At 47.8% G+C, this 27,123-nt stretch overlaps 1 protein-coding gene across 1 annotated transcript; it reads right to left on the reverse strand.

Moving 5' to 3' along the window:
- Window positions 1–510: 510 nt before the first annotated feature.
- On the reverse strand, window positions 511–26,973 carry ZNFX1 (zinc finger NFX1-type containing 1). Its single transcript, XM_065414360.1, has 14 exons — window positions 26,907–26,973; window positions 25,569–25,674; window positions 22,450–24,282; window positions 20,924–21,055; window positions 20,516–20,664; window positions 20,081–20,224; window positions 18,367–18,484; window positions 16,642–16,892; window positions 16,354–16,493; window positions 15,877–16,031; window positions 11,533–11,678; window positions 11,060–11,170; window positions 8,217–8,312; window positions 511–3,344 (listed from the first exon to the last, which is right to left on the reverse strand). Exons 2-14 carry the CDS (start codon window positions 25,627–25,629, stop codon window positions 912–914), a joined length of 5,769 nt encoding a protein of 1,922 aa, XP_065270432.1. The 5' UTR covers window positions 25,630–25,674; window positions 26,907–26,973; the 3' UTR covers window positions 511–911.
- Between the last annotated feature and the right edge of the window lie 150 nt (window positions 26,974–27,123).

Consider the following 27,123-nt stretch of genomic DNA (forward strand, 5'->3'; position numbering starts at 1 on the left):
TCCAGACTAACACGGCTACCCCTCTGATACCTTACAGTGAAACACCTCTGGACAGGACCAGCACTGGACCCATTAGGGAAGACTTGCTGATCCCTACAAGGAGGCACTGGGGCAGCTACGTAGCAGCGAGGAGGTCTGCAGACCTGGTCTTGCCCCTCCCCTGCACCCCAGCCTGAGAGAGGGACACGCTGGCTGTTTTCTTATCCTTGGCTCTCTGGGGGCCGGGGCATGCTATGTCCAACCCCAACACAGCAGGAACAAGCCAGGGGCCATTGTAGAGACATCTCCCTCCTCCTCCCCCCAGCAGCTGCCTCTAGAGAGCTGCTTGCTGGCGCAGCTGGCAGTGCAGCACTGGGCTGGGCGAGACACACAGGGCCAGCACGGGGAAGATAATGGGAGGCAGCAGTGCTGGGGGGAGGAGGAGGGGAGAAGAGACAGAGCCCAGCCCTTAGGGTGGGGGACAGACAGCAGCCTGGGGAAGAACCCAATAAAATAAATATATCATTTAAATGACTATGAATAAAATTTATTGGGCTATAAAAGATTTCAGGTTAAACAATCAGTGCAATGAGCAATAGCCAGAGCTACTGCAGGGGCTGATGCCACCACAGACTGGTGCCCGCCAGCCTTGGAATTGCAGGAGGCCCCATGCAGGCTTCAGGCTAAACCAGGCGAATTTTTTTCTGTTTCTATTTCATTGAGTTGCTTGATTCCACAGATAAAGTGCCAATAGGAAATGGGACTAGTTCTAGCAACAAACACTAGCAAGTGTTAATCACAAGAAACCCAATTTGCCAAGCAGAGCCAGTGAGCACCAGCTAGCTATTCCACACGCTATGCAGCTTGGCAGTAGGGAAGAAAGGGCATTCATGGGGTTAAAAAGGTCTTCTACTGAGGGAGATGGGGCTCTTCTATATCAGCCTGCGAAGGTCCTCAAAGTTCAGCATGTTATTTGCAGTTTCTGACCAAGCCGCATGAGTTGCCCCATCCATTTCAGGGGCCAGACGGTTGCTGTGCTCTAGAGAGTGGTCTGCACCCCCAATAACTGCCTTACACTCTGGGCACTTGCTCCTCTCCATTGCCCCACCACAGTCACCAATCACATAAATGTGGCCATTTGGGCACTTGAACCAGTGACCTTGTGGATAGCCAAAGGCACTAACAATCTGCACTCGCTCCTCCTCAGTGATTCCCAACCCAGACTCTGGCAGAGCTGTCTTTAGTTCTTCCATTTTCATCTTCACCACCTTTTCATCCTCTTGGGTGAACTTCTTCGTTCCCTCTAGGATCTGCCGCAGAGTGGCAATTTCTCTCGAGATAGAAGTATTCATCTTTGCAGTTGCTGTTTTGCATCTGGCCAGGAGACTCACCAGGTATGTAAGCCTCTGAATCTCACTCTGGAGGTCGGAGAGCTCCTGACCAGTGAAGCTTAGCCGGGGCTTGTCCAACCACTCCTGAATTTCAGCCAGTCGCCTTCTCAGTCCTTCCTTCTCGCTCACATCAAGCTTGTTCAGGGAGCTCATCAGCTCACCCAGGCGCCCATAGAAGCCAATCAGGTTCTCAAGAAGTCCAATACTCTTTGTGGAGAGATCAGGATGTGTCAGCTTCTCTTCCAGCATGAGATATTTAATGGACAGATTTCTTCGCAGAACAGCCTTCCCTTCCAGCACACCCTGCAGTCTGTGCCTGCTAGTTTCAATTTCACTTACTGGACCTTGGATTCTCTCTTTCACTCTCTCTATCTCCTCCAGCCGCCTTTTCACAATGGTGCCATACCTCAAGTTCTTCCTGATGGCTGTCTGGCAGCTGGGGCAGACCTTCAGCTTGATGACAATTTCATCTTCATCCATGTAATGGTCGAGGCCTTGGGCCTCAAAGATGTGGCCACAATCCTCTAGTTCCACAAAGCGAGCATCTGGCTCATCCTCAAAGCCAAAAAAGATCTGAGTAATTTCATCCTGGTGACACACACGGCATTTTTTTGGGCAAGGTTCCCCACACAACCCAATGCAAGTATGACCACAGCGCAGTAGCTTAGTGCATGGTACATCGCAACGGGGCCTGTTGCATGGTTCAGAGCAAAGCTTGGTACACTGGTAGTGCTGACACCGCCACTCACATGGCTCCATGCATGGGATACACATCTCTCCGCATTTCTTTTTGCACCGACTGTGGATGCAGTGGTTCTGACAGGCTTGCTGGCATGGAGGGCATTCCCTGGTGCAAGGCTGCTGACATTTGTGGGAGCAGATCAGGAAGCGCTTACAAGGGCTCTTGCAGTGCTCATGAAATCGCCCTTCAAAGCAGGTATGGCAGGAACCTGGGCATGCATGGCCACAATCCAGTGGGATAGGGCATTTGGTTTTGCATTTCACAGGCATCCCATGTTTCATCTCCACTGTGATCCAGCACTTCACCTGCTGGTTGTGGCCACATTTCAGTGTGACCATAACCATCTCAAGACACTGAACACTGCATTCCTGCCCACAGGACATGCTACATCTGTGCCCACATTTCAGATATTTCTGACAAGGCTCTTGACAGCAAAACTCACTCTCGGGAATGGAGCAAGGGACCATCTGCTGGTGGCCACACTTTGGGATGGTTTTCAGCACTTTCACCATGCATGGTCCACAGTGCTCAAAGCACAGTTGGGGGCAACGATGGCCATCTTTGCAGAGCACCTTTTGACAGGGCTTCATACACTGAAACTCTTTGTGCTCTAAGTCATAGGGGTGACATGCTCGAGTGCAGACGTGTCCACAATTCAGCCTGAATTCACAGGGGCGACTACAGCCCCCTTCAGGAACTCTGCAGAAATCTGCTCCCTTGGATACCAGAGTCCTAGTGTCAGGATGGTTCTGACAGCAGAGCATCAGTGAGCGACCAATATGACCCTTCTCCCGCAGGGTGTGAATGATCTTGCTCCAGAGAGGCACCTTGCCAAGCATTCCCATATTCCCAATACAGTAAAGCCCTTTCTTAGCTCTGGATAAGGCTACGCAGATCCGGTTAGAAATCTGCAGGAACCCAGCTCTCTCTTCCTTATTACTCCGCACAAGCGATAGCAAGATAATGTCATTCTCCTCACCCTGATACTTATCCACCACATGAACCTTCACACCTGTGAAGATCTTGGCAGGCATGAGTTTGCGCAAACAGAAGAGCTGCCCAGTGTAGGTGGTGAGGATGGTGATCTGGGAGGGCAAGTAGTCCTGGCACAAGAAGTATTTGCACAGCTCCACCACAAACTGGGCCTCATGTGGATTCTGATGGCTTTTCCCTTCCTGGATCTCCTGTTCGGGGAAGTCATGCTCCACAAAGAAAAGATTAGATAAGATCCCCTGAAAAGAAAAGAGGAGAAAACATTACCATGGAAAAACCATTCTAATCTTCCAACACTGAAACTTGCTCTTTCATGGCTATGGTGACCCACTTAGCAGTTCCTCTGTAGATGACTTGGATTCAGGGTGCGGGACCCTGGTCATTGCACACTTAAGGCAAAAACCCCTCAGTCAGACCCCTCATAACATACTTAGTAAGGGAGAGTTTGGGAGCTTGTTGGCCGAACAGTGTCCCACTGGTACATCACTGACTCTTCCAGGAATCCAGCAGCATGTAGAGGATTTGATTCCTTATCTTAATTAGAGTCCAACAACTACAATTTATTCTTTAGGTTACAAAAAGGAGTTTGTGCTAGTGGCATGTTCGCAGGCTATAAATGAGAAATCATGGCTCATTCACACTACTCAGTGTGAATACTCATGTATTTAGGATAGGTAGGAGAAATGGGTGATAAAATAACCATGCACAGTGTTTCTTTACTTGATACCTACTAGCCAGGGTGAAAAACACTTTCAGTATCCCATCCCCATAGGACCCTTATACACTTTTCTCAAAAATGTACATGCAATACTTGTAGTCCACATAATACAACTTTCTATGTATGAGTTTGAGAGAGTTTGTTATTGGACTCTGAATAAGCGTATGTACTTCATTCTCCCATCACACTAAAGAATCTAAAATAGCCAGTCTCTGGTCTTTCATGACAATCTTTTTCTTTCTCAATTCCTCTTGCTTTCCCAATCCCATAATTCACACCATTCCTTTTATTTTTCAGTGGTTTTTTTTTTTTTTAATCTTACTTTCCTCCCAACCCCCATTCTCTTTGACACAGCCACCGCAGTGCTTGGCCCCTCCAACACACACCCTACCCACTGCAGAGAAGAAAGCAACGGTTTCTCCTCTCTTCCATAGTAAGGGCTAGTAGTGTCAGGGTCCCTGTTGATCCCTGGCTCCCTCCTCCAGTGAGGTGGAGAATGCAGCCCATGCACCTGTCCAAAGTTTCCATTCACCCTAGGTGAACATGCAAGTAGAATGTTCATTCCCTGACACTGACAAAAGAGGAATTGCCTATTAGTTGGGTTGCTCCTGTCTCCCTAAGGGACAATCAGGCCATTTCAGCCAGAGACAAGTTTCTTCAGGAAAGATGGATATTCATGCATGTGGGCACAATTCTCTGGCTCTTTGAGTGCCTGTAGTTACAGTAACGGCTGCTTAATAAACTGCACTGGTTGAACATGTTGGTATGGATGGGTACAGCTTGCTCAGGAAGGATAGACGGGAAAAAGGGAGGAGGTGTTGCCTTGTATATTAAAAATGTACACACTTGGACTGAGGTGGAGATGGACATAGAAGACGGAAGTGTTGAGAGTCTCTGGGTTAGGCTAAAAGGGGTAAAAGACAAGGGTGATGTCATGCTAGGGGTCTACTACAGGCCACCTAACCAGGTGGATGAGGCTTTTTTAAACAACTAACAAAATCATCTAAAGCCCAAGATCTGGTGGTGATGGGGGACTTCAACTATCCAGATATATGTTGGGAAAATAACACAGCGGGGCACAGACTATCCAATAAGTTCTTGAACTGCATTGGGGACAACTTTTTATTTCAGAAGGTTGAAAAAGCTACTGGGGGGAAGCTGTTCTAGATTTGATTTTAACAAATAGGGAGGAACTCGTTGAGAATTTGAAAGTGGAAGGTAGCTTGGGTGAAAGTGATCATGAAATCATAGTATCAGAGGGGTAGCCGTGTTTGTTGCTTTTTACAGATCCAAACTGAGTCCCCTGTGGCACCTTTAAGACTAACAGATGTATTGGAGCATAAGCTTTCGTGGGTGAATGCATCCAACAAAGTGGGCATTCACCCACGAAAGCTTATGCTCCAATACACCTGTTAATCTTAAAGGTGCCACAGGACACTCTGTTGCTTTTTACATGAAATCATAGAGTTCACAATTCTAAGGAAGGGTAGAAGGGAGTACAGCAAAATAGAGACAATGGATTTCAGGAAGGTGGATTTTGGTAAGCTCAGAGAGCGTATAGGTAAGGTCCCATGGGAATCAAGACTGAGGGGAAAAACAACTGAGGAGAGTTGGCAGTTTTTCAAAGGGACATTATTAAGGGCCCAAAAGCAAGCTATTCCGCTGGGTAGAAAAGATAGAAAATGTGGCAAAAGACCACCTTGGCTTAACCACGAGATCTTGCATGATCTAAAAAATAAAAAGTCATAAAAAATTGAAACTAGGACAAATTACAAAGGATGAATATAGGCAAACAGCACAGGAATGCAGGGGCAAGATTAGAAAGGCAAAGGCACAAAATGAGCTCATACTAGCTACGGGAATAAAGGGAAACAAGAAGACTTTTTATCAATACATTAGAAGCAAGAGGAAGACCAAAGACAGGGTAGGCCCACTGCTCAGTGAGGAGGGAGAAACAGTAACAGGAAACTTGGAAATGGCAGAGATGCTTAATGACTTCTTTGTTTCGGTCTTCACCGAGAAGTCTGAAGGAATGCCTAACATAGTGAATGCTAATGGGAAGGGAGTGGGTTTAGAAGAGAAAATAAAAAAAGAACAAGTTAAAAATCTCTTAGAAAAGTTAGATGCCTGCAAGTCACCAGGGCCTGATTAAATGCATCCTAGAATACTCAAGGAGCTAACAGAGGAGGTATCTGAGCCTCTAGCTATTATCTTTGGAAAATCATGGGAGACAGGAGAGATTCCAGAAGACTGGAAAAGGGCAAACATAGTGCCCATCTACAAAAAGGGAAATAAAAACAACCCAGGAAACTACAGACAAGTTAGTTTAACTTCCGTGCCTGGGAAGATAATGGAGCAAGTAATTAAGGAAATCATCTGCAAACACTTGGAAGGTGGTAAGGTGATAGGGAATAGCCAGCATGGATTTGTAAAGAACAAATCATGTCAGACTAATCTGATAGCTTTCTTTGATAGGATAACGAGTCTTGTGGATAAGGGAGAAGCGGTGGATGTGTTATACCTAGACTGTAGTAAGGCATTTGATACGGTCTCGCATGATATTCTTATCGATAAACTAGGCAAATACAACTTAGATGGGGCTACTATAAGGTGGGTGCATAACTGGCTGGATAACCGTACTCAGAGTAGTTATTAATGGTTCCCAATCCTGCTGGAAAGGTATAACGAGTGGGGTTCCGCAGGAGTCTGTTTTGGGACCGGCTCTGTTCAATATCTTCATCAACGACTTAGATATTGGCATAGAATGTACGCTTATTAAGTTTGCAGATGATACCAAACTGGGAGGGATTGCAACTGCTTTGGCGGATAGGGTCATAATTCAAAATGATCTGGACAAATTGGAGAAACGGTCAGAGGTAAACAGGATGAAGTTTAATATAGACAAATGCAAAGTGCTCCACTTAGGAAGGAACAATCAGTTTCACACATACAGAATGGGAAGAGACTGTCTAGGAAGGAGTATGGCAGAAAGAGATCTAAGGGTTATAGTGGACCACAAGCTAAATATGAGTCAACAGTGTTTTGCTGTTGCAAAAGAAGCAAACATGATTCTGGGATGCATTAACAGGTGTGTTGTGAGCAAGACATGAGAAGTCATTCTTCCGCTCTACTCTGCGCTGGTTAGGCCTCAGCTGGAGTATTGTGTCCAGTTCTGGGCACTGCATTTCAAGAAAGATGTGGAGAAATTGGAGCGGGTCCAGAGAAGAGCAACAAGAATGATTAAAGGTCTAGAGAACATGACCTATGAAGGAAGGCTGAAAGAATTGGGTTTGTTTAGTTTGGAAAAGAGAAGACAGAGGGGACATGATAGCAGTTTTCAGGTATCTAAAAGGGTGTCATAAGGAGGTGGGAGAAAACTTGTTCACCTTAGCCTCTAAGGATAGAGCAAGAAGCAATGGACTTAAACTGCAGCAAGGAAGGTTTAGGTTGGACATTAGGAAAAAGTTCCTAACTGTCAGGGTGGTTAAACATTGGAATAAACTGCCTAGGGAGGTTGTGGAATCTCCATCTCTGGAGATATTTAAGAGTAGGTTAGATAAATGTCTATCAGGGATGGTCTAAACAGTATTTGGTCCTGCCATGAGGGCAGGGGACTGGACTCGATGACCTCTCGAGGTCCCTTCCAGTCCTAGAGTCTATGAATCTATGAAACATATTTTTCCCATTAGAGCAAAACCAAGATTCCATATTAGTGTCCACAGATTAATAGAATTTAAGGCTAGAAGGAACCCTAGTCTGACCTCCTGCATAACACAGGCCAGAGAATTTTACCCAGTTAACTTTTGTATTGACCCCACTAATGTGTTTGACTAAATCATCTTCCAGAAAGGCATCCAGTCTTGAAGACATCATGAGATGAAGAATCCACCATTTCCCTTGGGAGTTTGTTCCAGTGGTTGATCACCCTTCACTGTTAACAATTTGCGCCTTATTTCTAATTGGAATTTGTTTACCTTCAGCTTCCAGCCATTGGTTTTTGTTGTGCATTTCTCTGCTAGATTAAAGAGCCCTTTAGAACCCAGTATTCTCTCTCCATGCAAGTACTTAGCTCTTTGGGCAGAGACAATCTTTTTGTTCTGTTTGTACATACAGTGTCTAGCACAATGGGGCCCCAAGTCCTTGACTAGGGCTGTAGGCACTATGGTAATATAAATAACATCCATCCATCTTTTTTATAAGATAACTACTCCTACATCACCTGATTTCTTTATTTAACATTACCAATTTTTATCAGCTAAACTTGATCAAAGAGACAGAAATACTTGAATACAAACCCATAGAAGTGACTGGTTTGGATGATATAAGGAGAGGGTCATTTTACCCAGTAAGGGGGGTTCAGAGAGAAATTTCTTGGTGCCTTCTGCAAACTCACCTTGATGTTTTCATACTTGAGAACAGAGGGATGGTTCTCCAGCTCCTGGTATATGTGGGGAGTGAGGAGCTGGGCAATCTCAGGGCGCATGCGGTGCTGGAACACAGAAACAAAAGTTACAGGAGAGCTAGAGTTAGCAGTAGCCAACATAAATGGGCAAATTTCTCACATGATGGAATGAACTGAACCATCCCTCCTTTTCTGCTTCATCAGGGAGACCATGACCAAATACAAGACAATGGTGCCACAGAAATGGGAACGAACCCTCCCTCTATCACCAACTCCAATCCAACCAGATGAAAGTGACCAAATATATCTTCATGAAGATATGGGACTGTAAGTAAGTTTGTTGCTTTTAGTGCAGTTCCCAGTGGACAAGTTGTCCAGCATCAAATCAGCATGACATCACTGTGACATAATGTACCCCATGTAACCCCCTGAACCCACATATTCACTATTGTTATATGATTGTACAAAACAAAGTATGCTTTGTGAGATACCATTTGAAAAGTCACAATCTGTTAAACATTGTTACAATGTATCTTCATTGTATATGAAATTATGAGATGTTGCTATATGTTTTGTGAGTCTGCTTCTCACACCAGCTTCCGGGGGGGGGGGGGGAAAGGAGGGATAGCTCAGTGGTTTGAGCATTGGGCCTGCTAATCCCAGGGTTGAGAGTTCAATCCTTGAGGGGGCCACTTAGGGATCTGGAGCAAAATCAGTACTTGGTCCTGCTAGTGAAGGCAGGGGGCTGGACTCGATCTTTCAAGGTCCCTTCCAGTTCTAGGAGATAGGATATCTCCATAAATTTATTTATTTATTTATTTAAATTTATTTATTTATGCAACAGGGAGAGAGCCCAAGAGCAGAAAGGCTGTACCAGAAGATGTAGTGCCTGTGTCTTGAACGGACACAGAAGCTGGTCTGCATGGATCTGACAGATCCCAGCGCTCTTCTCAGGGATTAAACAAAACCTGGTTTTTTGTTTCGTTTTTTCAGATTGCTATGGGAGCAGGAATAGGACACTGAGCTTCCTACAGACTCCAAGATTCCAACCAGGTAAATTCCTACTGTGACACTACACCCCATATTTGTCATAGTAATATTATTATGATACGATTATGGCATAATTATGATGCATTTTGTAAAAGATGGGTCATGTAAGGTGTTACTGGAAAAGTTATGATTTGCTGTATATGATTATCCTATTTATATGCATGTATCATTTTTGTATCTAAAGTTATTAATATTGACTATGTATCTGTATTTCATATGCAGTTACACCTGGGTGACACCCACTAGGCAAAATGCTTCCAGTCTAAACAGCTGGTTGTGAAGGGCCTATTCAGGGTAATGGGCCATTAGGAAAAACAATAGGCTTTAGGGAGAAGCTTATCCCCCACCTGGTGAGCCTTCCTAAGAATGCTCCAGACAGCCCGTAAGTAATGGCTGCTATGATTCTGCAAGGGCATGTGACCATAGCACATGACTCTGGACTCAATTTTGGGTACCTGTATTTTTCTACAAACTGGGCTGGGAACTGTTTTTAGAACAATGGGTTCCCGCCACATGCTAAAGCTATATAAAGCAGGGAGTGACATCTGTTGTTCTTCATTCCCCCACAATAACTCAACACCTAAGAGAAGCTCTGAAAGAAAAGGACTTTGAATGGAGGTGGGGATCCCAAGCTGCAAAGCAAGTGCAGCTTGTGCCTTGAGAATCTGCAAGCCTGCTTTTATCAGTAGGTCCCTACCAAATTCACAGTCCATTTTGGTCAATTTCACGGTCATAGATTTTAAAAATTGTAAGTTTCATTATTTCAGATATTTATATCTGTATTTCATGGTATTGTAACTGTAGGGGTCCTGACCCAACTCTGAAGGCAGCAGCACAGAAGTAAGGGTGGCATGGTGTAGTATTGCAACCCTTACTTCTCCACTGCTGCAGGTGGAGCACTGCCTTCAGAGCTGGGCACCTGGCCAACAGCCACTGCTCTTTGGCCACCCAGCTCTGAAGGCAGCACAGAAGTAAGGGTGACAATACTGCAACCCCCCCTGCCGCCTCCCCCCCCCCCCCCAACAGTAATCTTGCGACTTCCCCCCACAACTGTCTTTTGGGTTGGGACCCCCAGTTTGAGAAACACTGGTCTCCCCCGTGAAATCTGGTCTTTTGTGTATTTTTACCCTATACTATACAGATTTCACAGTCCATGATGCATTTTTCACAGCCATGAATTTGGTAGAACCCTAATCATTAGTCAGAGTGAGAAACTGCTAATTCATATCCAATCTTTCTTGTATGTTAGGTTTAGTTTGTGGTTGTTTATTTGCTAGGTAATCTGCTTTGATCTGTTTGCTATCACTTATAATCACTTAAAATCTATCTTTTAGTAGTTAATAAACTGGTTTCATGTTTTAACCTAAACCAGTGTGTCTTTAAATGGAGTGTCTGTGGGAAAATCTCAGTTTGGTTACCACAAGTGTGCATATTCCTCTCACCATTGAGGGGGAACAGGCATAATGAACTAACACTGTACAGATCCATGTGTGGTGCAAAACGGTATAATTTTGGGTTTATACTTTAGAGGGGGGAACTGGGAAATTGGCCAGTGTCTGCTGTTTGCACTCAGGTAACCCAGTTTGGATGAGTGGCGCCACCTGCTGTCATGTTGGGTGATAACAGGGCCTGGGTGAGGCTGGCTGTGTCCCCAACCCAGCTGCGTCTTAGAGGGGCACAGTGGTTCCCACAGTTCCCAGACTGCACCCCAGGGGTGACAACCTGTCACACCTATATCATGGAAAATGAATACAGCAAGCAGAAATTCTAGAGCTGCTCCTCACCTGATAATTCAAGCGGACAAAGGGGAAGCCGACTTTCACCAGCCGCTCAAAGAGAGACATCTCCAGATTGAAGTTCTTGGCCAGGTCATACACATTAGCACTAGGCCGCAACTGAAAATGAAAGTGTTAGAATCCAGCTATTATGAGTTCTCTCCCCCCATCAACAACGCTTTCCTCTCTCCACCACTGGAAGGGCACAGACAGAGTTTTTGAAACGCCAAGTATTAGGGCCAGCTCAGCTACAATGAATCAGGCTTAGAAGTGAGGTTAAGTTACTGCCAGAGCTGTACAAGAGTTTTGTCCCCAGAAGCACATTGGAGGCTGGGGGGAGGCAGAGCCAGTGATTGCCACTGTGGATATAGCTGTATGGCTGGGGGGAAGATGATAAACCTGTGGGAACCTCCTGCTTGGCATTTTGCTGTGCCCAATCTCTGTCTCTGTACAGTGGAGGAGGCCCCACACGGACACGTTACCTGCTGGTGGTCTCCAATGAGGATGAGGTGCTGACAGGCTTTGCTCAGAGTGGTGATGGTGTGAGCCTCCAGCACCTCTGCTGCTTCTTCCACTATGACAATTCGAGGCTCCACTTTCTGCAGGATCTGACGGTATTTAGCAGCACCTGGTGGGAAAGAGAGGCACCCTCAACAGAGCACAACTCCCCCTACAGGCAGCAAGCTAGTGCCCAGGAACTCCAAGTCAGATATTTTAAGGGAGGGAGAGAACCTCTCCAGGTCTCAGTTCCCAGGAAGACACAAAGGGTTCTCTGCCATGCATCACACATTCCAAGACTCATCCCCAAAGAGGCTTTGTAGCTGCATCTTGGTCCATGCCCAGGAGGGCTCCTAGGGGTGCAGGAAGTAGGTGGTGTGACCCAAAGACCTCTTGATGCTAACTGGCAGAGAGATGCATAAGAGTTACAGGAGTCCCCTGGGTCTGGCTTCTACATACTAGTTCACCAAAGAGAGTGTCATGTGAGGTCTCTACTGCCAGCCTGTATTGCACTGGTTGTCAAAATCTTTGCTAAATGTATCTGCAGATAATATGTAAAGAGCTGTGTGTGTGTATATATATACATACACACACACACACACACACTGAAAATTATGGTTTTAAAGCAGTGACATGCCTTAAGGCAGGTTCTACCAGACAGGAAGTAGGAGACACTTGTCTCCCCAGCTGGCCATTGTATACTGGTAGTGGTGGATTAACGCATGGGCCCCAGCCAATTTGGGGGCCCCCTGAAAAATCTCAAGATGCCAGGGCAGGATGATTTAGCTGCTGCGCCCTCTTCTCTGCTGGCTGTGCTTGGGGCAAGGATTCTTGGATGAGCCAGTGTCGGGGGGAACAGGGGTCAGCCAGTGAGTGCAGCTGGAGGGAGCAGCAGCGGCCGTCACCTCTTCCTTGTTGTTTTCTTCGCTGCTGCCCATGGCTTCTTGCCGCTGCTGGTGACAGGCTCCCCCAGTATCCTCCCACACCTGTTCGGGCAGCTAGGGATAGGTGGCGAAGGAAGATAGGGAACACCACCTCCTGCTTTGTCTCCTCCAGCCCCAAGCTGAGCAGGAATGGCCACTCCCAGCTGAAGTCCTACTGCCCCGAGCCCAAGCTGAGTTGCAAGGACATGTTACTGATGGGCTGCAGGCTGCAGCCCATCAGTAACTGGAAGAACATAGATGGTAAGATGGGCGTGTGAGGGGGGCCCTGGGATGGGGAGCTCCCCATGGCTAGGGGAGCCAGAAAAATCCCCACTACCTCAACCCACAGCAACAGCTCCCAGGGAAATGCAACAAGGAGCCAAAGCGGGGGACGGAACACTCTCTGCTGTCCTGGTCAAGAGAGGAAACCCCAAACCCTCCCTCCCGTGGGAGCCCCCATCGCCTCTTCCTTGCTTCTCAATGTTCAATCACTTCTCTCCCCCAGACATGACCTAGTCTCGCCTCTCCTCTTCCAGTTTTTTTTCCTGTCTCTTGGTGATTGCAAAGTATATGGTGAGACAGGCTTTGTTTTGGGGGTTTTTTATGCCTCCATCCACAGTGTCGAGGTCTTTGGATGCCACTATCGCTGCATCTCACAATGCAGCATTATTTACCCCATCCTAATATGTCACGATGTAGCCCCATTTACCCTCCCCCCTCCCCCCAAATCCCTAAGACCTTTGTCGAGCCCACCTCCCCATGCACATGGTTCACAGCCTTGGGATCTTAGTGTGGATTCTTGCATGTCCATTGTGATATCGGCTGAGGAGGGGATAAATAATGCCATATGCGGTCTTCCATAGTACAGTTCTCCCACCTTAGCATTGGATGAAAGACTATAGTGCTATTTACCCCAGACTGCATGTTTAAGATCTTTCTATGTATATTCTCTCCTCCCCCCCCAGCATGGACTGATGTGGCACTGTTTACACTGGGCCACAGCTTCCAGACCCAACTCACTCAACTAGGAATTTCACAAATGAATTGTGGCCCATGCAAATTTACTTAACAAAGATGGTCAGTGGAATCAACTGTTGTTATGGGCTAATGGTCATCTGTTGCTATGTAAATGCCAAAGCCTGCAGGGGGGGATAAAACAAAGGAAAAACCCAGATAGTTATAGAAGTAGGAGACATTCAGTTTCAGTGACTTTTTTCCCTCCATTACACTGATGAGGCACCATTGGTTGGAAGAAAAAAAAAACAAATACCAAAAAACGGTTAATCACCTCTCGTAACTGTTCTTCGAGATGTGTTGCTCATATCCATTCCAATTAGGTGTGTGTGCACTGCGTGCACAGTCGTCGGAAAGTTTTTCACCTAGCAGCACCCGTTGGGTCGGCTGTGGAGCCCCCTGGAGTGGCGCCTTCATGGCGCTCAATATATGACCCTGCCAACCCAGCGCCTCCTCAGTTCCTTCTTGCTGACTACTCCGACAGAGGGGAAGGCGGTTGGGTTTGGAATTGATATGAGCAACACATCTCGAAAAACAACAGTTACAAGTAGTGAGTAACCGTTTTTTCTTTGAGTGATTGCTCATATCGATTCCAATTAGGTGACTCCCAAGCCTTACCCCCAAGCCTTACCTAGGCGGTGGGGTCGGAGTTAAGAGAACACGGATTGCACTACCGCTCTGCCGAAAGCTGCGTCGTCTCTGGCGTGCCAGATGATGGCGTAGTGAGAGGTGAAAGTATGCACCAAGGACCAAGTTGCTGCCCTGCAGATTTCTTGGATCGGGACCTGGGCCAAGAACACCGCTGACTAGGCCTGGACCCTCGTGGAGTGCGCAGTAAGGGCCAGGGCTGGTATGTTGGCCAGCTCGTAGCATGTGCGAATGCACGACATGATCCAGGAGGATATTCTCGGAGATGAGACCAGGAGTCCTTTCCTCCGGTCTGCCACTGCTATGAATAGCTGGTTTGACCCCTCTCCCCAAAAAAGGTGGACCAATATTCCACAAAACCAAATTTATCTACATTCCACCACTTACCTAGCTAGCAGTTCACTTCCAGCATCTTCTGTCTTCCTTCACTCATGGAACAGGAAGGATCACTTGGACATTTTTCTCCTTCAACACCCTTCTGAGTTCCCTGAAGTCATTCATAATCTGCGAGATATCCTACAATGCAGTGTCATTAGCACTGACATGCACCATCACCAGAGGATTCATCCCCATCGACTTTAAAAGCCTATCTAATCTAAAGTGATGTCTTGTGTCTTGGCTCCAGGAAAACAGCACACCATCCTGTTGTCATCTATCCTTTGCAGAACATTCTACCCTTTCTTCTTAGGATAGAATCCCCAGCAAGGCTTGTCTATCTTCCTTGGACAGTTGAACATCTTTGTCAGCATGCTAGATTTTTCTTGCAAGTTGGGCTGAGCAGCTATCCACAGGTATATCCCATACACATCTCTGTTGAATTTGACCAGGTGGAGCTTCAGAGATACTTTCAGCAGTTTCCACACAGAGTACCTGGTATAATTTGGAAACCTCTGGCTTTGTGGCATTCGTCCTGGTCATCATCATTCTGATGGTCATAGTCTGCCTCAACATCTTGCATTCAGTGGTTATGAATTGCCAAGCCTCCTCTGATTCCTTGGGGGCCAGTTCCTTTCTTCACTAAATCTGCAACTGTAATGGAACTTCTCAGTCTCTCTGATGCTGTGTAACATCTGCATTTGCTCTTCCAATCCAAGAGTCTATTCTTCCAACACAGCCACCAACTTCCATGTCATACACAAAGTCCCTTCTGACTTCAGGCAGGAAAGAAAACATGGCATATCTGGTGCAGGTCACAGCTATTCCATTGAAGGCCATCACGTAATCGAGAGTTGGACTTTCCTTTTATGTACAGTCCCTCACACTCCCTTGCCAAACTCCCTCTGAAACTCTCCTGTTAGCTGCCTGTTTGTAGCTCAAATTTGTCAAGCAACTGACTTTTTATCCTGCTTAGCTCCACCACCTACCAGCAAGAAGCAACTAGTCACTCAGTCTTCAAACAGGGAGGAGGGCTAATCAAAGGACCAAAGGTCAAAGCTACATGGCCTTTACCTAGACACCAACAAACAGTTCAGTCTGAGCTGCTAATTCAGGGGCCCATGGCCCAGCTACACAAACTATACTCAGAGAAAAAACGAACAGATGAGCTCAATACACCACTCACCAAGGCCCCCTACCCCCAAGCATAGAGTCCGCTGCTTCAATCTCCAAAACTCTCCTGTTAGCTGCCCCTGTTCGTGACTCCACACACACCACCTACTGATTCTGGAGATGGAGTCCATTGGGAGCTGTGTCCCTCCACTGACCTGGGATGCAGTGCTGGTTTATTCCCTAAATGCCACTCACCTGTAGTCGTCATCCCTACAACCAGGGCCTCCTTAAGAATGCAGAGATCCTCCTGCAGCCTCAGTTCTGCCAACCTCTCTGCTGCCACCTGGTACTGCTGCTCATGCTGCAGGATCTTTCGTCGAATCTCCCCCTGGTACATCTGTAGCCAGCGCCTGGAGAAGGGCATGATCACCAAATGAGAGGAAGGATGGTTCAGTGCTTAGGACGCTAACCTAGGACTCATGAGACCTAGTTTCCAGACTGTGATCTTGGGCAAGCCATTTAGTATTAGTGCTTTACTCCCCATCTGAAAATGGGGATAACAGCCCTGTCCTCTGTCACAGGGTGTGAAAGGATAAATCCATCAGAATTGGTGAGGTGCTCAGCTATTACCATAGTGGAGGCCAGATGAGTACTTTACATAGATAGGGGAGCATGCAAACTGGGGGCAATCTCTGGGCATTGCCTGCCCAACACACCCAAGAGCATTGTTACCTGTACAGCCTCCAGCGGGAGCTGAGGTCCAGCTGCCACAAGTCCTGGACAGCCCTGGCCTCTGCCTCAGTCATTGCATTCAGTTTACGGAGCTCAGCCCTCATCTTCTGCTTCATTTTCCTCCTCTGAGCTGGTTGCATCTGCAGGAAGAACTCCCATCAAGCAGTTACACTTACAGTTCTCTGCACCAGCATTCCCCCATCACTCCCTCCCTATCCAGACAAAGCAAAAGAGCAAGAGCAAGAGAACAAAAAAACCAAGCTTCCCAGTCCCAGTGAATGTGTTTACCTCCCACTCCACAGCTTCCTGCTGTGGCTGGGCTGCCCCTTGACCCTGCTTTTCCAGCTTCATGGCCAGCAGCATATTTGCCAGTTCCATGACAGCACCATTCTCATCTTCCCTCCTCTGCTGAGGCCTGGCTGCCTCCTCTTCCTCAATCACTCGGTCTGCCTGAATCAGGTCGGCCTCCTCTGGGATCTCCAGCAGCTGTTCCCCCTCCTCTTCCCCGTCCTGCTCCTCCTCTCCATCCTGCTGGCCACCTATAAGAGAGTAAATCAGCCATACATGGAGGCATCAGTGAGGGCAATGCAGCTAAAGGGAGGATAGAGGGACACTGCAGTAGGACGAGAATGCAGCAATGGAGAGGGGCATGCTGGGATTTTAATTATCCATGGTACTTTTCAAACACTATCATCTCCCCTTGCTTCCCCTTCAATATCATGCACTTTTCAATATCTGCTGGACCACAGCTCCCCCACACCAGGCACCTCCTGGCTTATGCATTCGCCCCCCTACCACAGGCTTCATGCATGGTGTGACAGGTTGGGTCACAGAGACCCCCTTGGGACTGTCACCTGGTGTGCCGAGACTACCTCTAAGCCCATTTTCCCTGCCAGCTTGGAACTCCAGAACCCTGTCTTGTCGAGCCAGACATGCCAGTCTGCTCCAACACAGACCCAGGGTCTGAACCACGCACTCCAAAGCTGCAGACTTAACTGAAAACAGCTTAAGAAGTGTTCCTGTCTCTAGCACCAGACACCCAGCTCCCAATGGGATCCAAATCCCAAATAAATCTGTTTTACTCTGTATAAAGCTTACACAGGGTAAACTCAAATTGTCCGCCCTCTAAAACACTGATAGAGAGATATGCACAGCTGTTTGCTCCCCCAGATACTAATTACTTACTTTGGGTTCAATAATAAAAATGATTTTATTAAGTATAAAAAGTAGGATTTAAGTGGTTCCAAGTAATAACAGACAGGACAAAGTAAGTTACCAAGCAAAATAAAACAAAAACACACGAGTCTAAGCCTAATACATTAAGAAACTGAATACAGGTAAATCTCACCCTCAGTTGTTCCAATAAGCTTCTTTCACAGACTAGACTCCTTTCTAGTCTGGGCCCAATCCTTTCCCCTGGTACAGTCCTTGTTCCAACTCAGGTGGTAGCCTGGGGAATTTTCATGACTGCAGCCCCCTTTGTTCTGTTCCACCCCCTTATACAGCTTTGGCACAAGGCAGGAATCTTTTGTCTCTCTGGGTCCCCACCCCTCCTTCTAAATGGAAAAGCACCAGGTTTAAGATGGATTCCAGTACCAGGTGACATGGTCACATGTCCTGTGAGACCCCCAAGCCTTCATTCTTCCTGGCCTGACTCACAGGAAGGCTTGCAAGTAAACAGAGCCATTTACAACCAATTGTCCTAGTTGATGGGAGCCATCAAGATTCCAAACCACCATTAATGGCCCACACTTCACATAATTACAATAGGACCTCAGAGTTATATTTCATATTTCTAGTTTCAGATAGAAGAATGAAACATTTATACAAATAGGATGACCTCACTCAGTAGATTATAAGCTTTGTAATAATACCTTACTAGAGACCTTTTGCATGAAGCATATTCCAGTTACATTATATTCACACTCATTTTCATAAAATCATATAGAGTGCAACGTCACACATGGATATACACTTGTCTTCATACACCTGCAGGAGGTGTGAGCCTCTTACCTGCATTCTCAGCCGCTGGGTTCTCTGCACCATTCTGGGTGAAGGCAGTAACACCAAGGCCCAACCACTCCAGAATCATAGAGTTCCTTGAACCCTTGTAGCAAAACCACTCATCATCCTAGTGCAATGAGAAATAAATCAGTAACGCCTGTGCAGCTCAGAGCAGCAGTTTGAAGCCAAACTATCATACACTCCTCTTCAATATACACACACAGAGGCAGCTTAACTAGGGCCAGACCCAAATCTGTCAGCTCAGCAAGACTCCTGCTTGCTGCCTCAGTGCAGCAGATGGGAAAGTCTGTGGCAGCTTCAGGTACCTTCAGAAATCAGGATTTTTACTGAATTTAATAGAGAACAATTTCCCTTGGTTATTGGTGTTTTTTTATATTGGTAATAAAGGGAATATCAGCTTGAAATCTAGGCAGTTTCAAAGAGTGAGCTGAAAACAGTTTCTGATCCTACATCAGCCCTATATCTCCCCCACCTCTTTACCCTAAGATCACTGCCAATTTTTATGGGTTAGCAGTTATATTCTACTTAAATAACTCCTCTCTTCCCCCTGGCTTTATGAGACCCACAGAGAAAACAGACTCCATGGGGAAAATGTGACGCTGACTCCATACAGAGTGCTGCCAGCTGCACAGAGGAAAACCAAAGAAAGGTTTTTCCCTTAAAATTCTGATCCTGCAAGGAGCTCTGCAACAGGGGCTCTGCCCACATCCAGCTGCTTGCAGGTCCAGGGCCTTAGAGAACACAGTGCTCTAGTCACAGGCATAAGCAAAGCATTTTCAGACAAATGGGTTTTAAGTTCAAAGGGTCACTTGGAATTCACTTTGCCCCAAACCAGTCTGTTTACCGGAGACTTCTGCACTGACAAAGAGAAAACACATTGTAGCATCATGAGGGCAGTTGAAGGATTTGGCAGCAGCTAGGGGAACTGCTGAGGATTTTGGTACCTAGGAAGGCAGGAGAGGCACTGAGGTTTTGGCAACAGGGAAGGGGACAAATCTCCTCTTTCCCTAACCCTTGTGAGCATGCTCAGAGAAACTTCCAGTTCACTTCCCCACTGAGTCTTGATATTAACCAGCTATCCCATTGTCCCTACCCTGTTTCCTTCACTGCATCCATTGGAGAGCAGCAGACACATTCAGCTCTTGTGCTTACATGCTCAGCAGAGAAACAGTTAATTCTGACTGTTAAATTGCCATCATTCAGTTTCCCAGTTAGCATTCTACTGAGATGAATGGGACAGTTCAGATCTCTCAGAGCTATTGTTCTGGGCTGTCAAATTGGGAAGGCTTCTCTGCAGCCTCAGGGTAAGGGTAAAGAATACAATTTTTCAGCAGACAATTCTGTAGCCATGGAATACACAGGGCATAAGTAAGGTTAAGATTTTTAGTAAAAGTCACAGGCAATAAACAATAAATCACGGACGCCCGAGCCCTGCCACCTGGGGCTCAAGTCACAGAGGTCACCTAAAATCACCCAATCTGTGACCAAATTGTAGCCGTATTGATAAGCTCCCAAAATATTCACTGTGGCCTTCTTGCCTTGAACTCCTCAGTCAGTGAAACTAGCACTTCACTGCAAGCAGTGAGGCCTGCTGGGACTTTCCTAGCAGCTAACATTGAATCTCTGTACCTAAGGATTATGTGCAGAAGAGGTACAGTCAGGCATTAGGGCTACTGGCCTGGAATGACAGGATTCCTCTTACCAGACCATTCATCAGGCTGTCCCAGTGTTGTGTGGTGATGTATCTTTCCAAGTGGCGTTCATGCAGCACTCCATGTGCTGTACACTCTAAGTGCCGTGCTCCTTCACGCAGCTCCTGCTCTGACTGTTTCATCTGGGTGATTATCTATGCAAAAGGAAAGAAGAGCGAGGTTTTCAGGAGTTGTTATGCTCTGGAAATCCAGGCTCTGAGAAGAAACATCTAGAACAGCATAAGGAAAAGTCAGGGCTAAAGAGCGAATGAGAATGGGAGACCCAGCAGATGGGCTTCAGCATGAGAGAGGGATTAAAGAAGGAGATGGGGAGAAGTGGGCCTGGATAGGTAACAACTGTACAGGTGGATTAGCTGCTGCATCTGTTCCCTGATGTGTAGGCAGCCTTCCCACCCCCCCAAGATTTTCCAGAATCCCACACATACATTCATGTATGCCCTGCGGAGGTGCGTGGGCAGGCTGCGGCGAAATTCACACTTCTTCCGCAGCTCTCGCAGGGTAAACTGCTTCAGGATCTCGCTGCTGCTTCTCCCTCCAACTCGCACAATCCCACTCTTCTGAGATGTGTAGATTCCTGAGCATGAAAAACATTAGCATGAAAGAGCCACTCTCTGTTCTCTCTGGGAATGGGGAAAGCAGGGAGAATCACATCAGGGCCACATGCCTCCACTCACCTCAGGGAGCCCCTCCTGTGGAGATTGGGGGGGCAGTGGGGACCAGAGTGAATAGCAAACCCATGAATGCGAACATCAGATTCAAAGGAGGGCAGTTCCAGCACAAAGCATAGCTGTTTGAACTTAAACCTCCACCCCACACCATGCAGACCCTCTTACCTTCCAGGAACTGATCCAATGCATGGTTGGTGTAACAGACAACAAGGATGGGAAACTTCTGGAGAGTGCTTTGCCACACCTGCTCGTTGGTCAGGAAAGCCTGAACAATCTTCAAACCCACATAGGTCTTCCCTGCAAGAGAAGCCCAGAATCAGAGATCAGAAATCCAGGCCAGATGTGTGGTCTTGGAATCAGAGGTTTCATCAGATCAGGGTACAGGGTCAGAAGCTGAGTGTTTTATTCCCAGCTCTGGCAAGGGACTGCCTGTGTCACTATGGGCAGGTCAATTAATCTCTCTAGGCCTCAGTTACCCACCAGTAAAATGGCAGTATGGTCCAGTATATAGGGCACTGGACTGGGAGACAGGTGACCTGGGCTCTATTTCCCGCTCCCCTTCTTATCGGTCATGTGACCTTTAGCAAGTCGCTTCTCCGCCTAGGCTTTGTCAGTCTTATCTATATAGACTAAGATATTTGAGGCATGTACTGCCTTTGGGTGTATATAAAGTGCCTAGCACAATGCAGCCCTGATCTGAGATGGGGTCTCTAGGTGTCAAAGAGAAATAATAAAATAATGCAAGGCATTAAGGACACTATAACAGGTACCATATAAGAACTTAGACAAGATTCTGCTCTCCTCCACGCCTGCCATAATGGAGAAGTCTATAGTTCCAAGTCCCATTTCCCTACACCAGCTACAATGGAAGGGTCTGTAGTCATCATTGCAATGCAAGGTCATCAGAGGATTAGGAGCTGACCGCTTGTAACATTTTGCAATGCTGTGGATGGGTGTGACAGATGCAGAGCAAGATTACACCAATTCCACACATGCAGACACCAGGATATCTTATCAGCCACATACATGGTATCAGTGGGAGCTAAAAGCCTTCTGCCCAAAAGACACAGGCCCAGATCTCTCACAGTATCATTGTATCCACACCAGAAACCCACATACATGGTCATATTTAGCTTTGGGACAAATCTTGATATTTGATGTTTTAGTAAATTAAAAAAAGGGGATGGAGGTCACTGTCACACATAACCTAGACTGCAGTGGATTACACGAGCACCAGCTGGGCACCAGTAATTGAGCTCCAAGCACACAAAACCCATTGAGACCAATGCCTGTTCACTAGTGCAGCTGACAGGGGCTGCTCCAACCTTGCACGGCTTATGCAGAGCAGAAAGACACTAAGCTCTGTGCCTGCCCACATACAGCATGGTCCAGGAGGCAGAGATTCAGGGCCAGCTTCTCCTTTCTAAACAGGCCAAGCACCTGTCCTCCTATGAAAAGGCTCTCTATTCATTGCATGGACCTGTTAGGACTTCCTCATTCTCTGTATACAAAGCCCAGGAACAGCATCTGAGTCCAGCCTGTGCGTGAAGTTGGTCGTCAAAGGATGTTATTTTTCTTTAGAATTTTCCTCTACTTTTAGTGCTTTTCCGACTGGGCTGGTTCAAGGGATGTTTAGCGGAATTTATTAACTGGTGCCCAACAATGCAGTTCTAAGCAACAGCGTATCTCACCAGTCCCAGGAGGCCCCTGGATAATGGCCAGCTCCTTGGTGAGTGCCAACTGCAGGGCTTGCATCTGGGACTCATCTAACTTCAAGGCTTCCATTGAAGGCCACTGGTTGAGGTCTAGAACATTCACCCTCGGTCTTCTCAAGTCATCGGGGCTCACCAGGAAACCCTCCTTTCCAATTGGAGAAGGCTCCTCTATCAGGGGCGCAAGGTTGTAGATGCTGCCCATTGCCAGGTATGCTGGCTCCTTCACCAGCACATCACACTCCACAATGTATTTCTGAAATGGAACGTCTTCTTCCTGGATCTCCTGCAGCCCTTCCAGCACATGTCGGTAGGCTTCAAAGTAAGCAGTTGTCTCCACCATGAGAAAGGAGTCAGAGGGCTGGACCTCTGCCAGCAGCGCCTGGCTGTGCTCATTAAAGCACAGCTGCACGATGCCCTGGGACAGGTCTGCATTGTCACGGTTGGATACTGTGGCAAAAAGGAATGTTTCAAAGTTGTCTTTAGACATACAAACCAGAGACCCATACAGCAAACGCTTGGAATTCTGCCATCGCACAAACTTTAGGGGCTTTGTGTCAAACTGGACCTTGTAGACGATGCCAGATGAGGAGCAGAGGGGGGTGATGATCCGGGTGTCAAAGTAGATTCTGATGTCATCAAACTTCCTTTTCCTCAAACCTTTGTCCTCAAAGCTCTGCAAAAGCTCCAAGATGCCCTCCCTTAATGGCCGGACAAAGTCCTCTCTTAGAAGCCGGAAATGCGTGTCCAGGTAAACACTGGTGCTATCATACCTCCCAGAAACAATATTGGGACGAAGAAAGGGCTTTTTATCCCGATGCACCTCGTTGTATGTGGGGTAGATGGTCATTGTGCGGTAGGTTTCTTCCTGACCATCAGCCTGAGGTTGCACTAGGGTGTAGTTGTCAGCTCTCAGGGTGCCCTCACGCCTCTTCTCCTGCAGATGCTGAATAAGGGTCAGGACTTTTTCCAGGTTCTTCTCAATCTGTTCTGTAATGTCCACACCAGATGCTCTCAAGGCATTTATAGATGCTGGCAGGACAGACATCAACATGGAGATTTTCTGCACAGAACTGGCTGGGAAAATGCTCACCAGATCCTGAAGGAGGGAGATGATGTTGCTTATATGCTCAGGGAACTGATGTCGTACAGCAGGAATGGCCTCAGTCATCATGTCTGCAACATACTGTGGCAGGCAGATCTTGAGGAAGTTTGATTCCTTTACCATGCCCAGGAGCTGCTGGACACTTTGGCGGTCCATTCTGGAGCTGCATGCCCTCCTAAGAACCTGGCAGATGAGCTGGAGGAAGCTGGGTTTCATGGATGTTTGAGACAAAAGCTCCTTGAGCCCTGAACTGGAGGCAAGTGTGATGACTACTTCAGAGGGGTCTTTCTGAAGGAGACTTTCCAGGAATTTGTAGCCAATCCTCCTGACTTGCTGAGGCTGTTCATTGGGCTCCTGGCACTGGGCACCGCCTGGAACAGGATTCTGATGGAAACGAGGATTTTCACAAGGGTGGATTCTTCTGCACCTGCCACCATCTTGGTTCTCATTTCTTCTTCTTCTGGCCTCATTTTCCTGCTCATTCCACTGTCCTCTGGGTCCATCATTGGCTTGTCCACCCTGGTTTCTTCTTCCCTGATTGGGATACCGTCCTGCACCATGGTATCTTCCTTCCCTCTGCCCAGGAGGAAGAGGGTTATCGTTAACCCTGGGGTTTCCTCCAGGTTGGGCTGCTCCTCTCCGAGGATAGCCTGGTGCATTAATTGCTCGGTTTCTGCCTCTTTGTGGCAAGCCAGCATCTTGACACTCTACAGGACCCAAAGAGAAAAGATATTTAGAGAGAATGCCTCCTTAGAGAGGCTGCTTCCTGACACGATGTTCCCTGGGATAATCCCCACTCCCCATGACACCACACTTGCCAGCAGCAGCACGTTTCAGACATTTCATATCACACTGTAGAACTAATATTTTATTTACATCAGTGTGTTTTCTGCTGCGTAATGAGTAAGGATACAATTCAGTCATGGATTCCGTGACTTCCACGGTAGCAGGGCTGGAGCAGCTGTCAGCCCGGGAGTTGCCAGAGCAGCAGTGCCAGGGCTGAAGAAGTGGGGGGTGGGGTGGGGACTGGGCCAGCCCCTACCACTGGAGCAGCTACTGCAGCCAGCCCCTACCACTGGAGCAGCTACTGCAGCCAGCCCCAGGGCTGGCCACCCAAGCAGCTGGCCAGCCAGCCCTCAGGGCCACTGGAGCATCAGTGGCCACCAGCCCTGAGGCAGGAGACATGACCCCAATGGTCCCCTTCATCCCTGCAGGCCTCCCACTAAGTCCCTGTCTGTCCCCCCGCTCCGGTATTTTCAGTAAAAATTAAGGAGAGATCATGAGCTTACGTGAATTTTTGTTTATTGCCCACGACCTGTCCCTGACTTTTACTAAAAATACCCATGACAGAATCTTAACCTTAGCAATAAGCAGGCACTGAGGAAAATGCCCAGCCTAGAGTTTAGGATTGTGGTTAAACTATCAAGCAGAAAGTAAAATGACTCCCTTTCCATGTGCTGAAAAGCTGAACAGCATGGGGCCCAAGATGAGGTCCTCTTTACAGATTGGGTTTTGCCAGCAGTCAATGGCTCGTTTAATAGCCCATGAGAAAGCAGCAGTTGGTTCAGAACTTTAGTTTTACAGTAGAGTTAAAACTCAGAGCAGCAGGACAGAGTCTGCCCCCTTTTCAGGGGAGAGAATTTGTCAATGGGCGGACAAATTAGGCACCAGATACTATGGTAATGATAGCCAAATAACAGACAGGTTCCAAGGCATAGGACTCATCCCTATCTGCCTCTATTTGGCATTAGTCAAATTAAACCAATACAACCTACTCAAACAAAAATCTAACAAGGTGCTTTTGTAAAATATGTACCAATCAATCCCTACTCTGAGACAACAGTGATAAGTGTGGTAGAAGATCTTAGATTAAAACAGAATGGTGGTGTGTCCGGTGCTGGGAATGGGTGACGGGGAGAGAAGTGGGTTTCAATTTATTTAAATTTCAATCTCAGTTTTTCCTCTAGCCCCATTCATTAAACAGGCCACTCACCTCTACAGTTAACATTGTGCTGCCTTGGGTAGGGTTCCTGTCCAGGTCTTCTGCCATCCATTCCTGAGAGTCACTCAAGTCCTCTTCTGCCTGGTTCTTTGTGCTGCTGCAGGCAGAGAGACAAAGCCAAACAATAATCTTTAAAAGAGGACCAGGCCAACACTGCCCAGCATCCACAAAACCAGGAGCACTCTGGGCACCTCTGTGGGGGGACAGTATTAACTCCACAAGGTATGTTACCACAGGGAGTACCAATTACACCTGCTGTTGCCAATTCAAGGGTAGTTATACCATCTTAGCTTATAAATTAAAGTTTTGCATACTAGGGATACTTCACCATCTGCATCTCTTCCCCTAAACATGAATCTGTCACCGTCCCAAATCCAGTTTCCTTCCACTGAGCATTGGAACTCCCCAGTCTGATGGCCTCATGCTCCCTGTGCTCCCATGAGGGCACCTCTGAGCCAAGTCCTCCCTGTCCCACCCTGTTCTCTCAGCGCAACCTGCCTACACCATGGTGGTCCCTGTCCTAAGAGGTGGGAGACATAAGTCCTAATCAGGCCAGCCCAGCACGTGCAAACCTTAAAGAAGTGCCCCCATGGGACTACCCCCCTTTCCCGTAACTGCCTCTCATTCCCATCGCCAGGGTATCCAAATGTCCCAGGAATCACAAACCCGGTTTTCCGAGGCTTGGTCTAGAAGACAAATACCAAGTCCTTACCCACCACCCTGCTGCTGGTCGGTTTCTGTATTACCGAAAAACAGCTTACCAGTTTGTCACTTCTCTATAGTCAGTTTCAGTTTCTGGTTCCCCACTAGCCCAGCCCAGGGGGGTGGCCCAGGAGTTCCTGTAGCTCTAGGGCGTTTCCAGGGCACCCAGCACCAACACAAACCCACTGCACCAATTTTTGCTCAAAATTCACGAATGTAAAGTTCTGCAGTATTATTTCCCAGCTTCTTATAGCCGGCCCTCCAGCCCCCCCCTTTCCGGCCCTCCGCTCCAGTCTCCCCGGACCTCCCCTCCAGCCTTCCCCCTCTCCGGCCCTCCAGCCCCCAGCCTACCCTCCAGCCCCTCTTCCTCTCCTTCCCTCCAGTCCCCAGCCTCCCCCTTTCCGGCCCTCCGCTCCAGCCCCCGGCCCGACCTCCGGGCACGAGCGGCGCCCTACTGCCATAAGGGGCTTCTCCTTACACAGGTGCCTCCCACCCAGTACCCAGCCACCCTCCGCGCTGGGCCCAGCCTGGCAGCAGGCCCGGGGCGCGGAAGAACACAGACACCCAGCCTGGCCCGAGCCAAGAGCCGCCCCGGGCCGGGAGAGGGAGACCGAGGACGCTTCTCACCATCACCAGCCAGGCCCCACAGCTCGCTCCGACCCCGCGGCGCCGCCCGCACCCTGAGGGGGGAAGCGGCTCCACCCCGCCGGCGCTTTCAGTTTCCTTTCCGGGGCGGAAGGGGTCCGACTCCGCCCGGGGGCGGGGCATATCGGGGGCGCCCGTGGCCCCGCCCACTGGCCCCCCGCGCATGCGCCACGCGCGAGTGAGGCAGGGCGCCGCGTGC

The sequence above is a fragment of the Emys orbicularis genome, chromosome 12 (assembly GCF_028017835.1).
Source record: "Emys orbicularis isolate rEmyOrb1 chromosome 12, rEmyOrb1.hap1, whole genome shotgun sequence".
Lineage (NCBI taxonomy): Eukaryota > Metazoa > Chordata > Testudines > Emydidae > Emys > Emys orbicularis.